The 16,027-nt window shown below is 36.8% G+C and overlaps 2 protein-coding genes across 2 annotated transcripts in view; one reads left to right on the top strand and one right to left on the bottom strand.

Annotated features, from left to right (window-relative positions):
* LOC115222585 (hepatocyte growth factor receptor) overlaps positions 1-3,003 on the top strand; it is a 200,496-nt gene extending 197,493 nt beyond the window's left edge. The window contains exon 22 of the transcript XR_004997123.1: positions 2,993-3,003. The gene's annotated coding sequence lies outside the window, so the exon portion shown is untranslated. The remainder of the gene's footprint in view (positions 1-2,992) is intronic.
* A 7,797-nt stretch (positions 3,004-10,800) lies between these two features.
* LOC115232388 (tRNA 2'-phosphotransferase 1-like) lies at positions 10,801-11,705 on the bottom strand. The gene has a single exon (XM_036498688.1). The coding sequence runs from the start codon at positions 11,659-11,661 to the stop codon at positions 10,819-10,821; it is 843 nt and encodes a 280-aa protein (XP_036354581.1). The 5' UTR covers positions 11,662-11,705; the 3' UTR covers positions 10,801-10,818.
* Positions 11,706-16,027: the final 4,322 nt, after the last annotated feature.

The raw sequence follows: 16,027 nt of genomic DNA, 5'->3' as shown, positions 1-16,027 counted from the left end.
TTATTTTTCTATTCTAGCATGTTTGGACAGTCTTACTACCTGTTGTGTCTGTTATCAATTATTGTTGATGTTGTCTTTTTTGACTAGAGACCCACTGCTTTACTGCATGGAATGGATTGATCATGCTGCAAGTACTAGAATAGTTATCTACAACAAGACTAAAGTGTCAAATCTACATAGTCTTGGTTTTTATTCTTAAATGGGTTGTCTTCTCTATTTCTGAAAAGGCATGTCTTGCAAATAATGTTGCCAAGACATTCACAGTGTCAGTCTAAGAATGCTGATGTGAATAAAGATTGTCATCTTCATGTTGAGATAAGAAGATTTAGTTTAGGGAGTCCACGATGGTTGTAATATAGCATGACTGTGCACAAAGGTTGTTCTCATTATGTAGTTAGGGAGAGGAAGCTTAGACAAGTAGTCCGAGATGGCTGGGAATAAGGTCCCCATGACACAAGTAGGTGGATGCATTTGGCATAATGGCAGTAGAGGGTAGATTGTCATCAGTTGAGAGGTAGATATACTGACTTCAAGCTCTATATTTTGCTACCATGTCCATATGTCAATAATTTCTAAATAAAATATATCCAAAATAATCTTAAAATCCTCTAAAATTCAACACACACCCTTCAGTACCCCATTATGAGGTAATGAGGGGTGTTTTTTTTAACCCTTTAGCATTTAACCCTTTTGTTACCATATTTATTTTGAGATGCTCTGTGTTTCTTTCAATCACTTAAAATATTTTGGGAGGAGAAACCCAGCGTCCACCTACTCCCTCCACAACACTGGTCTCAAAAAGTCTTCATGTGAACGTGGCCTGGGTGTTATTGTCGACAGTGATTTGCGTTGGACAAAACACATCGCTAAAATTGTCAAGAAGGCTGAGGGTGTCTTGGCATCACTCACCAAATCCTTTGTGAGCCGCTCTCCGACTATCTATCTGCGGCTTTATATAGCTATGGTAAGACCTCACCTGGAATTTGCATCACCGGTCTGGAACCCCTATCTTGCCCAGGATATCAATCGTCTGGAAGCTGTTCAGCGATGTGCAACCAAAAGAATACCCTCCATCGGGCATTTGCCATATCCTGAATGCCTTACTTCCCTGGGCATGGACACATTGAAACTCCGACGTCTGGCAGCTGACTTGGCAGACACCCATAAAATTATCAACCATCGTACAAACAATAACTCTGAGCACCTTTTCAAACTCCACCCATCTAACACCCGTGGACATATTTACAAAGTCAGAAAACAGCACAGCTCCCATGACTTCAGGAAACATTTTTTCACGCTGAGAGTTGCTGAAGCATGGAACAAACTGCCGGCATAAGTTGTTAGTTGTCGGAGCACTGCATCCTTCAAAACTTCCATGCTTTCTGAGATTCGCCAACACTACACCTGATTTTCTCCCCTCCATACACACACAGGCATGTATCTGACTCATACATTGTTCGCTTTCCAGACATTTGTACATTACTGCATGTACTTTATATGCACTTTCTGACAAGTTGTGGTGCACCTGAGCACTGTATACAATAATTTCATTATTATTATAATTATTATTATTATAACAAAGAATTTAGTAAAATAACTTAGTTATCATTCAGCTAGTGTTAGGAAGATAAATTGTGACTAAGGTTTGGTGGAAGATTTTAATTCAAAACGTATGAAAAATACAAGACATTTGTATTACAGAGCCAGAGGCGGTTTCAGCCGGGTTAGTAATGAAAGGGTTAAACAGGCCACATCCAATGAAAATATTCTACGTCAAATCTGTGCCCATTAAATCTTTCTTTTCTTTAACTGTTCTGTTGTACAACCAACATAAATCAAGTTGTGTTTCATGCATTCTGCCACGTAAACCAAATGGGAATCTCTACATGTCACACCTGTATAAATCATAACATTTCTGTTATGATTCCTAATGGAATTCACTTCACTCATGTTGCTGCACAATGAACAAGGCTTACTTCTCCTGTGGCTATTTTTCAAGGTACAGTGTGCAGATACTCCAATGTTAGTTTTCTTGGAGTCAGAAATAGAGGTCAACAGCTCTCTTATATTTATATTCTGTCTAAAGGCTACAAGAGGCAGCGGATGAAATATCTGTTTGAAATGAGGATACTGTCCCACAACATGCTGGTGACTTTCATGCAATACTTTTGAAATACTAGGGAAATTTCGGTGCCAGTTAATCACTAAAGGAATTCTGTCACATATTGCATTGTGTTTGCTACAATTATGTGTGAAGGTTTGACTTTCTTTGCTAGTCTTAGCTGTCTCATTTGCTATTTCCTTTAATTGTGATTCACTGTAACTGCATTTGAAATAATGGTGTACAAAAGCATTTGCATGTTTCCAGTAATCCCCTATTTCTATACAAATCCATTTTATCCTCAAAAATTGGGATATCGAATTTGACTGAATTATATGATGTGGATGATTGGTGTGGCAGTGGAGATAAATGTGTGATGACATGGGTTTTCGAAAATAACCCTATCACTATTTTGCCTAGAGAAAACTTAACTTTTGTGTCCAAAAATTCAATGCAATTTTTGAAAAACTATACGTAAATTTTATGTTAGACTTAAAGCCATTGTTTTTAGCATAAGAGTCACAGAAATGCAACAAGTCAATTAAACTATCCTGTGATCCTTCCCAGACAAAAAAAAAAGATGTCATCAATGAACCGTAACCAGATTATTGGTTGATGTCCATGTAGGGATTTGAATTTCTTCAGTAACTGCGTCTCAAATTTCGTCATGAAGACATTAGTGAAATTGACTGCCATGGGGGTACCCATGGCACAACCCCTTGTCTATGTGGCAGAATGCATAAAACACAACTTGATTTATGTTGGTTGTACAACAGTACAATTTAAAAAAAGAAAGATTTAATGGGCACAGATTTGACATCAGGCACAATAACAGTAGTTCAACAGAACTTGCCAAACATTTTGTTTCAAACAGCTGCAATTTTGTAAAAGACTTGAAAGTGCATATTCTCAGAAAATATTCTGACTGTTTCTCTTTCAATACTCAAAATACATGAAGAGAAATATGTTTGCAGGTTATTAACATCACACCCTGGATGATTGAATAAAATGACAGGGGAATATCATCAAATTTACACAAAACTGTTTGATTGAGTCATCATCATCATCATCATCATTTAATGTCCGCCTTCTTTTTCCTTTCCTTTTTTTCTGTCTTTTTCTTTCCGCCTGTTATAAAATTGAAATTTAAAAACTGATGATGTCATTCCATCAACATATGGACGCTAGTTGCTCCCATTCATACTTTAGATTTGAATTTGTATAATTTTGAATTTTTATCACTTTTTACTTTGAACTCAACAAAGACAGGCTTGCTGTCAAAATATAATTCAACCATAAAATATCTATTGCAATCACATCATGCTCTTCGTCTTGTCTGTTTACCTTTATGAAGAGTTTCGTCAATCCTTTTTAAACTATTTATCATTATTATTATTATTATTATTATTATTATTATTATTATTTCATCTCTAGGCACAAGGCCTTGAAAATATTGGCAGGGAAGGGAGCTTGTCAATTACATTGACTCCAGTGTGTAACTGTTACTTATTTAATTAACCCTGAAAGGATGAAAGGTAAAGTCGACACTGACAGAATTTGAACTCAGAACATAGCAGATAAAATATCACTAAGCATTTTGTCCGGAGTGCTAATAATTCTGCCAGCTCACCACCTTAATAATAATAATAATCCTTTCTAATATAGGCACAAGGCCTGAAATTTTGTGGGAGGAAACTCATCAATTACATTAACCCCAGTGTTTTACTAGTACTTGATTTATTGACCCCAAAAGGATGAAAGGCAAAGCTGACCACAGCAGAATTTGAACTCAGAACATCGCGGCAGACAAAATATCACTAAGCATTTCGTCCGGCAGGCTAACGATTCTGCCAGCTTGCCACCTTAAAAATAATAATAAGCAGAATTTGAACTTAGAACATAGTGATGGGCAAAATATCACTAAGCATTTCATCCAACATGCTAACAACTCTGTCAGCTCACCACCTTCTTTAATAATAATCCTTTCTACTATAGGCACAAGGCCTGAAATTTGGGGGAGGGGTATAGTCGATTACATTGCCTCCATTACTCAACTGGTACCTATTTTACCAACCCCGAAAGGAAGAAAGGCAAAGCTGACCTCAGCAGAATTTGAACTCAGAACATCGCGGCAGACAAAATATCACTAAGCATTTCGTCCGGCAGGCTAACGATTCTGCCAGCTTGCCACCTTAAAAATAATAATAAGCCTTAAACCATTCTTTCTCCTAGGCCTGAAATTTTGTGGGAGGGTGCTAGTCAACTTCATCAACCCCAGTGTTTTACTGGTACTTAATTTATCAACCCCGAAAGGACAAAAGGCAAAGTCAACCTCGGTGGAATTTGAATTCAGAACATAGCAATGGGCAAAATACCACTAAGTATTTCGTCCAGTATGCTAACAACTCTGGCAGTTCACCACCTTAATAATACTGATGATGATAATTTCCTACGTTGGCAAACAGCTAGAGATTTCAATGATACTATATTTCATCGACTCTACAAGGATGATCTCAACAGGACATGAAGTCCATTGTTACTTAGGAACATATTTAGATTATTTTCCCTTCGTAAGTTTGTTCAATTGATTGAATAGAAAAAAAAACAGTATATTTCCAGCTTAAACTCTTACTTATGTAATAGGCACTAAGATTTGTCACTTGTTGGGACAAAAACTTGAGACAAGTTAAAAGTATTTTGTGTAAGGGAAATAACTCTCAAAACGTTCTAGAGTTATTTCTCTTAGCAATACTCTCAATTTTACTCTTTTACTTGTTTCAGGCATTTGACTGCGGCCATGCTGGAGCACTGCGGTTAGTCAAACAAATCGACCCCAGGACTTATTCTTTGTAAGCATAGTACTTATTCTATCGGTCTCTTTTGCCGAACCGCTAAGTTACGGGGACGTAAACACACCAGCATCGGTTGTCAAGCGATGTTGGGGGCTGGGACAAACACAGACACACAAAATATATACGACGGGCTTCTTTCAGTTTCCGTCTACCAAATCCACTCACAAGGCTTTGATTGGCCCGAGGCTATAGTAGAAGACACTTGCCGCCCAAGGTGCCACGCAGTGGGACTGAACCCAGAACCATGTGGTTGGTAAGCAAGCTACTTACCACACAGCAACTCCGAAAAAATCCCTGTTCTTTAAATGTAATCTACACACCTACCTTTTCTGTTCCTCTATACCTATTCTCTCTCTCATATTCACCTTGTACCTTAAAAGTACACTCTCTCCGTCTTTTTCTCTCTCTCCCTGCTCAGTAGAGGGATTTTGTCTTGCAAGTACTTGGTGACCCCATGAGTGCTGTTGCCACAAAAAAATCACCCAGTTCACTTTGTAAAGTGGTTGGCATTTGGAAGGGCATCCAGCTTTAGAAACCTATGTCAAAGCAGACATTGAAACTTAATGCAGCTTTCTGACATTGTTGGTTCCTGTGGAACCATTCAACCTATGGCAGCATGGAAAAATGGATGTTAAACAATGTGATGATGATGATAATATTTTAACATCTATGGTTGCACATTGTCTGGAAGAAGATACAAGAAATTTTGCTGCTATTATTAATTTAATTAAACAAAGAAATCTCACATAAAATAAATATATTTATGTATCGAATGCAAGGTGACAAATGAATATTTGCAGGATGTCAACTAAGGCATAGGAGTGACTGTGGTAAGTAGCTTGCTTATGAACCACATGGTTTCGGGTTCAGTCCCACTGTGTGGCACCTTGGGCAATTGTCTTCTACTATAGCCTCAGACTAACCAAAGCCTTGTGAGTGGATTTGGTAGACAGAAACTGAAAGAAGCCCGTCATATATATGTGTGTGTGTGTGTATATATTTATATTTATATATATATATATATATATATATATATATATATGTATATATATATACACACACACAATATATATATATATATACACACATATATATATATACACACACACATATATATATATATATATATATATATATACACACATATATATATATACACACACACATATATATATATATATATATATATATACACACACACACATATATATATATATATATATATATATTATATATATAATATATTATATATATATATATATATATATATATATACACACACACATATATATATATATTATATATATATATATATAATATATATATATATATATATATCGTCATCATCATCATCATTTAACATCTGCTTTCCATGCTAGCATGGATTGGACGATTTGACTGAGGTCTGGCAAACCAGATGGCTGCACCAGGCTCTAATCTTGATCTGGCAGAGTTTCTACAGCTGGATGACCTTTCTAATGCCAACCACTCTGAGAGTGTAGTGGGTGCTTTTACATGCCACCGGCATGAGGGCCAGTCAGGCAGTGCTGGCAACAGCCACACCCAAATGATATTTTTTTTTACGTGCCACCAGCACAAGTGCCAGTAAGACGACGCTGGTAACAATCACGCTCAAATGGTGCTTTTTGCGTGTCACTGGCATGAATGCGAGTTAGCCGCTCTGATGTGTTTATGTCCCTGTAACTTAGCGGTTCGGCAAAAGCGACCGATAGAATAAGTACTAGGCTTACAAAGAATAAGTCCTGGGGGCGATTTGGTCGACTAAAGGTGGTGCTCCAGCATGGCCACAGTCAAATGTGTGAAACAAGTAAAAGAGTAACAAAAATTTCAATAATTTAGCATCAATGACAATTGCCTTCAATTTCTGAACAGAGAGAATTGCAAATAACTTCTTGAAGTATTTTCTTCTATGGTTTGATGGTAATGGTAAGCTGTATTGTAACCTTCATTAATATTCCATATCCAACATCGTAGAGGAAAATTGAGGGTAAGTAGCAGAACTGAAGTCAAGAGTTTGCGGGAGAAATTTCACCAAAGCCAGTGTAACTAAATGCAATGCTTCTTTGATGCGATTACAAAGGAAAGTAAATATGTTTGTGTGTGTATGTGTCCCTAGCCAAATTTTTGTAAATCTACAAGGGGGTGCTGAAAAGTTCCTGGCTTTAAGAGTATTGCAAAAGGTCTGGTTGGAGGCCTGACCATCAAAGTTCTTTTACAGGGCTTAGAAAAACTGAAGGACTGCTGCAATAAGTGTGTGAATCTGAGAGGGGAATGCGCTGAATAAAATCATAATTAACTCATCTTCCTGTATTTTCTTTTACAGGAACTTTTCAATACCCCTTCATATATGAATACCATCTCAATGACTAATTGATAGCATAATTCTACATCATTGTTGGTGTCTCTTACTCTCAATTAATGATTACAGATTATTAAATTAACAATAAAATAAGTTATAAAAGAATGTGCTATACACAAGAATTTAAGAATAATGTTAAGTTTTCTTCACACCTATTATGCAACAGAATCCAAGCAGATCAGGTCGGGCATGGGGGTTGCACCATTGCAACATGTTGCTGCATCTACCATTTATTAGTATTTGCTTGAGTCACTCTGGGCAACCTTCTCGGAATCTACATAGTCTGAGGTATATTTGTAGAAAATTTCACTAAAAAGTATCTATTTTCTTGCAAGTTAAGATGAATTTTTCGAAATCCACCACCACACCCCCTCCTAAAGCACTTTCCCCAAAAAAGTTTTGTATGTTCGGAATCTACATAATATAACACATATTAGTAGAAAATTTCCTTAAAAAATATTCATTTTTCTTAAAGTTATGATCATCCAAATTCGAGGAGGGCAGGAATCAGTAGTTATGCCTATATATAGTTAACCATGATAGATCGCTAGTCACAACACATTTTTAATTTTCTCTCCTTGTTCCTTTGTGTGGAAGAGCGTAGACTCGAAACGTTTAAGACTTTTTCACTTCCCGAACGTTATACTAATACATCTGTTTGTTGTCTACACCACCGGTCTTCATCTTTTTTTTTTGGTGGGGGGGAATTCTCCTATATATATATATAATATATATATATATATATAAACTGTCCGACGAACGGGAACGTGAAACTGAGTAACAGCTTTTATTATATTTCTGCTGCTTTTGAAGTATATATATATATTATATATATATATATATATATATATATATATATATATATATAATATATATATATATATATATAAGTTAATCCAAACATGAAAGCACAAAAAAAACACAACAATGCGAGGATGTGGAACAAATATAGTATTATTGGACGCTCAGAAAAGAAGGAAAGAAGGAGGGTTTAAAGTTTCGAGCAGAGCTCTTCGTTGGAAACATAGGAGAAGGAAAGATCCAGAGAAGGGAAGACAGAGGGAAAAAAATCGCCATCGGTACACACGCGGTCACATTTTGAATATATATACAGTCAACTCTCGCTACTACGCCACCTCGCTACTATGCCAAATAATAAGCAAAAAATTTTTACTATGCCACCTCTCGCTACTATGCCACTTGTAAACTGAAGCGCACGCAACTTTTCGAAATTTTGTACTCCTACATTTTGTACATTTCGTATTTGTAATCTTGTGGAAAAGTTCAGAAAGTAGCACACAATGTCAGCTCAGAAACGCAAGCGGACTGAGTTTACGCTGAAGGAAAAGGAGATTATCGATGCTGCGAAAAACGTTATTGTCGGGCCCCTCGTATCATTAGTAATATCTGATACAAGTTATCGCCCCTTGTATTGTCCGACATGTTTCACTCTAGAAGAAATAGCAAAGGAGGTAATGCATAACGAAGAGCCGATGGAAAGTGAAGACGACGAGGTAATTGTGGAAGAGGAATACGTTTCGTTTGCAGATGCCCAAAGAGCATGGAGCACTATCCGAAAGTTTATGCAGCAGCAGAGCATCGGAAAACCCAGCGTCATGCAGGCGTGTGATAGGCTAGACAAGGAAATGAATGAAATCCGCCGAAAGAAGATGCGTCAGCCGACAATTTTTGAGAGTTTCGGGATTAACTAAAAGCAATCTGAACTTAATAAACTTGGATGTCTTCTTTTTACCATTGCATTGAACTTCTTATTGGCCTTACTTCCTACCCTATGAATTTTTATTCGTATGTTCAGTAAATTTTTGGTTATGTAGCGTTTAGATAACAGACCCTTGGTACTATGCCACTTTGGCTCAGTCCTGCAGGGTGGCATAGTAGCGAGAGTTGACTGTATATATATATAGAGAGAGAGAGAGGGAGAGTAGATATTTATTGTTAAGCGCAACACGTATAATCAAAGTTCAGTAGTACCTCGCACAACTGAACTTTGGCTCAGTTGTGCGTCCAATACTCCACTCCTATATCTAGCGCAGTACAACGCGTGTCGTCAAACCACGGGATAGATTAGTGTACGGAATAGCAGCCACGTAATGGTATTAATAAAATAAAGAAAACATGAATGCCTTATAAAACAATCTTTCTACAAGCAATTACATTTTTTATTCTTGTAGTAATGTATGGATGTACATACAACTTTATTTACTCGAATTCACATACAAGAACTTGAACTCTCGGAATGTATGCACGGACTCACAAAGTTTATGAAGAGATATTACTCGGTCACGAGTTAACTTCCACCATGTATATTACTGAGTATACGTATTAATGATTCTAGAAAAAAAATTATAAAATTTCAATTTAAAAAATAGATTAAAATACCCCCCCTCCCACTCCGCCCGTGCGTCTGTGACAAAGTGAATTTAAAGTGTTTTCTCTACTAATGTTTCACTTTTGTCTGGTATTACACGCTTGCGTAGAATTATACTAAAATAGCAGACGTAAAAAGTACGGAAACAGAAAACCCGACATGCTAGAAACAGCAGTTAAGCGACGAATCGCGTTTTAAAGTTTTTCAAAATCTTCACTTTTTCAGTAAGCTCCAACCGGAAAGTCCGACAAGCTAGAAACAACAGCCAAACCGATGATCAACTTTCTAAATATTAATTACCGAAAAAGAAAAACTTTAACCTTGGTTAATGTTTGTATAGGAAACGAATATAAAAAAAAAAATGCGCACAAAGCAACGGGAGGGAGGGGAGAGAACTTCGGAAAATTCACAAGATCCGAGTTTTTCCCTCGTAACTGTATGTACATGTGTATATATATATATATATATATGGCGAAGTTTCGCATGTCGTAGCTGGCGAAACTATGCCGTATATATATATATACACACACACACACACACATATATGTGTGTGTGTAGGTATATTTATATATGTGTGTGTGTGTATATATATATATAGAGAGAGAGAGTAATAACGACGAAGGGTTAAAAAAGCGTAAAAGTAATTGAAAATGAAACAAAATTGAAGCCAAAACATTAAAAATTATTGAAAGTGGGTAGAAATAAACACTACGTAGTATAGTAGTACTACGCTAAGGTATCTGTAGAAAGTTAAATTTGATTTGGGCATATGACGAAGAAAAATTCGGATCTTGGGAATTTTCCGAAAATCTTCTCCCCACTTCCCACAAATTACTTTATAGCCGTAATGTACGCCGTTTCGGTACTACTAGCGAACATTAGTACTGATGCGCGCAAAGGTATTTTTATGAAATCGAAAAACTGGATTTCTGTAGAAAAAAAAACCCACAAAATCTCTCTATAATTACACCTCTCTCCCATCCTAAGCAACAAAAGTATAAGTATGAAAATGGTCGTTTAGAATTACAAAGAATGAGAAAAACAAAGTGAAACTATTTACTGAAGTAAAATGGGTACGTTAAACGCAAAGTTCCATTTATTGGGCCAAGAGACACCGTCTCGACTTTCTATCGATGACTTTTTGGAAATATTTTGGTCTAACAAATCCATCCTTATCTCCTTCAGTGAGGATTACATTGTTCTCGGATAAGAAAAATGTCAGTCCATCATTTAAAGCTAAATCCAGATTTAAATAAATCATAACCTGACAAGATGAGCGCATGCCGCTAATCACTCCACGTTCACCGGGTTCTCCAATGGCAAAATGGATGTGCATTCTGTTCATTCTGCTCAGGCCTTCCTTTTTGATTGCGCTTTTCCACGCTTTGAGATAGGTTCCATGAATTACATTATCGAAATTATCTCCTTTTAATATTGGTTTCAAAGCAAGATTTTCTATATGCATTGAATGACCTTGATTTGCTCGAATTAATAGCTCGTTGCCTTCATGTTTTAAAGAAAGTCTCTGCTTGTCATTGGTTTCCACAATATGCTTGATGGCATTATGATCTAAATTCCTAAATTCATTTCTCTTCAGCAAATCATTTACTTTAACAAAGCCTCTTGGATCCATTTTAATATTCATCTTCTTAGCATTATGTCGTAAGATAGAAACTAACCTTTTGGATATCTTAACTTCATACTTGGTAGATTTGTAGTTGTCTTTACTTATGCGTTGGTTAGTAAATTTTCTCATTTCCTGATGTCTAGCTTTTCCCTTCTTCGACTTATTTGGGGCCATTTGTAAATGATTGTAAAGAGGCAAAAATGTAAGAGGAAATAGAGGAGCGAAATATTTCGACACGATGAAAATTAATGAAATGGAATTCGTTTCGAAGAATTTAAGAGAATAAGTATAAATTATCCGCCAAGATTCCATTAATAAACTGAAACTGAAAGAAGTTATTCGAAGAAGCTATTGAAGATGAAAACGAGAAGGAAACAAATAAAATAACAATGAAAAATTCATTAATACAATGCAATCCAATAATATTTGTGAAAACTTAATTTTAATGCTAAGTTCCATTTAAATCTGTTGTAAACATCTCGAAAACAAATAATCACATTTCAGAGAAAAGGTCCGCACTTGCAAATTCGGTGATTACTCAAAGGTGACTCTAATTAAAGAAAGTCCAGTAAATGTCTTTTTAAATTTAAAAGGTTTTGTTGTCGCTTACCTAAGAGTAATGATATTTTCCTCTTTTGTTTTTACATAAATATTGTTATGAATTAGATATCACGCAAAGAATAAGCCTTTATTTTTCTTTTGTGGACTATATATAGGAAAATTTTATTGCCTTCACGTTGTTTACCGTTTTACAAAATCAAACGGCGATGCTTCGGTATAGGTACACACGTGACTTTGTTTACATTTCTGAAGATAACAGAGACCCTTTTCTCCCACCCCTAACCCTAACCCCCATATATAAAAAAAAAACACTTTCTTGAAATGTATCCGGTACATATATGGAAGTTACGCCAATCAAACTATAAAACTAGACCAAACAGAAATTAAAAAAAAAAAAAAAAATTCACCACCTTTGGTTGAAAATTTGGGGGCGCTGGGAAGCCTCTCTAATGGCTATTGAGACATGCCAGCACGCTTGCAGCATTGCCGCGGGTGATGGCAAATCTGATGAGATGGAACGGCAAAGCGCCCTCACGAGCTTCACTAGTTACCTCTGCAAGGCGAGTTGCCAGTGAAGACAGGAATCTCGCAATTAGCAGTCTGACTCCCACCAAATGTCTCGAACACACACACACATATATATATATGTCTCGTTTTATGAAGATTATGACTTACTGATATACTCATGCGTTTAATTTAAATTATAACCAACAACAATACGCTTATTTGAAATGTGTCCGAAATCGTAAACATAAGAAAAGATTGTTTAATATTTCTCATTATGAACAAACATTGAATCTTGAAATTTCCTTAAATTCAACGAAAAATAGTCACCGAGAGTTACGTTCCTTGGTTCGTTATGACCTGTTCGTACGCTACTTTTTTCCCGTTATTTACCTATTTAATGTTGTTTGAACCGTTGGTGATGTTCTGTACCAATATGTGTATGTATGTATATATATATATATATATATATATATACACACACACACTATATATATATTTACTATTTATTATATGTGTGTGTGTACATCGGAACATATATATGTTTGTATATATATGTAGATATATATCGATGCATTTATATAGATGTATATGTATACATGCATGTGTATAGCATGGCCGCAGCATTGAGCTGAAACTAGAGAGAATATATATATATATATATATATATATATATATATATATATATATATATATATATATATATATTATGGCTGTCCCCTCGTTATCGAGAATGGCCATTGCACGAAGCTTAACTGTTCCTGGTACTGTGATCGAATGTGACTCTTTAGTCCAGCCAAAGATCTACAATGTCTTGTACAGAATTGGCAACTAAAACCTTTACCGGTAATAGCCGGCTGTAGTTGTAACTGGGCTTCATGTACCTTCGCATGTAGTTTAAGTCCTCCTGCCGAATTACACTCTCTTCCACATGCCTGACAGATATGATTAGTATGGCGTGTAACACCACCACCAGTGGCCAGGTTGTCACTCATCTGTCTCGCTTTATGACTACGAAGATGACTCTTGAGTCCAGCTTTACTGAGGCAGGTTCTTGCACAGACACTGCATGTCAGCATCATAGGAAGACCCTTCCCATCTGGAAGTGTAACAGCGATGCCCTTCCTGACATCCCTCATTACTTTCTCATGTGCAACTCGAGGTTTCTCAGAAGTGGCTGTCCCCTCATGCACAATCCTTCTCCACCTGCTACGATCAATAGCTATGCCTTCCCATGTGTCAGGAGAGATGCAAGCATCTCCTAAGGAAGCCTTCAGCAAGTCCTTATACCTCTTTTTTGGTTTATGTGGAGGTCGTTCTCCTTTAGCTAACTCTCCATAAAAGAGTTGTTTTGGCATCCTTGAATCATTCATCCTGACCAGATAACCACTCTATCTGAGCCTTTGCTTTAACACAAGAGCTTCTATACTTTCACACCGAGAGCCTTCCAATATTTCAAGATCACTGATGCGGTCCTTCCACTTAATACCATAGATCCGTCTGAGACACATCTGATGGAAACGTTCCAGTTGTTTAAGGTGGTATCAATATGTGACCTACGTCTCGCAGGCATAGAGAAGAGAAGGGAGCACACATGCCTTGTACACCTTTATCTTTGTCTTTCTGCATATGTCTCGCTGACTCCAGAAGCGCTTTTCTAGCCTTCCGAAAGCAACACTTGCTTTCCTAATTCTATAAGGAATTTCATCATCCAAATTGCTATATCTATTAATAGTGCTTCCCAGGTAGACAAAGTGATCAACTGCATCAAGCCGTTTACCATACACATAGATATTTGGTACACTATACTGCTTACCAGGGGCAGGTTGATGCATGACAACAGTTTTCTTGAGATTGACTGTCAATCCTAAGGCAGTGCAAGCATCAGAGAATGCATTCAAAATGTGTTGCATATCAATCTCTGTGTGTGCTGCTAGCTCACAATCATCTGCATACAAAAGGCCTCTCATGATAGAAGTAAATACCTTTGTTTTCGCACCAAAGCGCCTGATGTTAAATATGCTGCTAGAGGTTCGATAATATATGTAAACACTGTATCTGCAGTTTCTGAATGCAATACAGGACACCATCGCAAAATATACAGAAAATATGGTCGGTGCCAGAATATCCCCGTTTCACTCTATTTTGTATTGAAATGGGCTCCGACATTTTCCCTCTAACATTCACCCTACCATTCATGTCTTCATGAAAAGACCTAACCAAAGCAAGGAATTTTCAGGACACCCAAGTTTCTGGAGGACTTTCCACAATGCTTTTCTATTGACGGTATCAAAGGCTTTTGTCAGATCGACAAAAACCTGATACAAATCCAGACCCTGTTCCACACACTTCTCCTGAAGCTGTCTAGCTGAAAAGATCATATCTGCAGTGCCACGTCCCACACGAAAGCCAGATTGACTTTCTGGAAGAACACAATTTGCAACGTATTTCAGCAGACGATCCAGAAGTACCCTGCATAAAACCTTTCCTACGACAGACAGCAATGATACGCCTCTATAATTACCACAATCATTCCTGTTGATATATATATATATATACATACATGCATACACACACACATATATATATGCGCATGTATAGATATAGATGTATATGTATAGATGTATATATACATGTATATGTATAGAGGCATATATATATATATATAGATTTATATGTATGTATATATATATATAAATACTATCCCTTAGTGGGTTGGATCCATAACCCCTAACTTACTTGGTGTTATATATATATATATGTGTGTGTGTGTGTGTGTGTGTGTGGCTTAATCGTTCAGGTATTCAGCTTAGAATCGTAAGGTCATGAGTCCAATTCCCGGTGACGGATAGTGTCCTTGAGCAAGACACTTTATTTTACGCTGCTCCAGTCCACTCAGCTGGCAAAAATGAGCAGTACATGTATTACAAAGGGCCGGCCTTGTCACACTTTGTGTCACGCTGAATATCCCTGAGAACTACATTAAGGATGCATGTGTTGGTGGAGTGCTCAGCCGCTTGCACATTAATTTCACAAGCAGGCTGTTCCGTTGATCGTATCAGCTAGGAATCTCGTCTCTGAGAACATTCATCCTCAGCCACCTGGACTACTGCTCCTAGCTATGGTCACCCAACAGTATAAACATAACAGTGGACCTTGAAGAGAAAAAATCTTAAAGATCTTACCAAAGAATCTTCTTCCAGCGTTCGCTACCTTACCTTGTCTGGCCTAACAGCCCTCCCTATTTGATTTCTTGTATGTCCTGTTTTTATTACCAACTTTGACCCTCCACAAATCCCAAATTTTATTTTGGTTTGTGGGAGCAACTGTTTCTCGAAGACACATATTGTCATGAATTGCTCGAAATGTGGAGTAGATAAACAGCCGACAACTGATGAAGGGTCGTTCTTTATGCTACATGTCTTGTTTTCTATTTGTTTCTCTCGTTGTTCACATACCCACGTTTGTATTTCACATTTTTGTATTTCGTAATCCATGTTGTTTATGTTTTGTGACATCCTGTACCCATATATGCATATATATATATATACATATATATGTATGTATATATGCATATATATAGGATCTGTTCGGTTTGAATGGCAGTTTTTCT

The sequence above is a fragment of the Octopus sinensis genome, linkage group LG2, assembly GCF_006345805.1.
Source record: "Octopus sinensis linkage group LG2, ASM634580v1, whole genome shotgun sequence".
Taxonomy (NCBI): Eukaryota; Metazoa; Mollusca; class Cephalopoda; order Octopoda; family Octopodidae; genus Octopus; species Octopus sinensis.
Note: the sequence above shows the minus strand (reverse complement) of the source record. Positions and strands in the feature narration are given on the sequence as shown.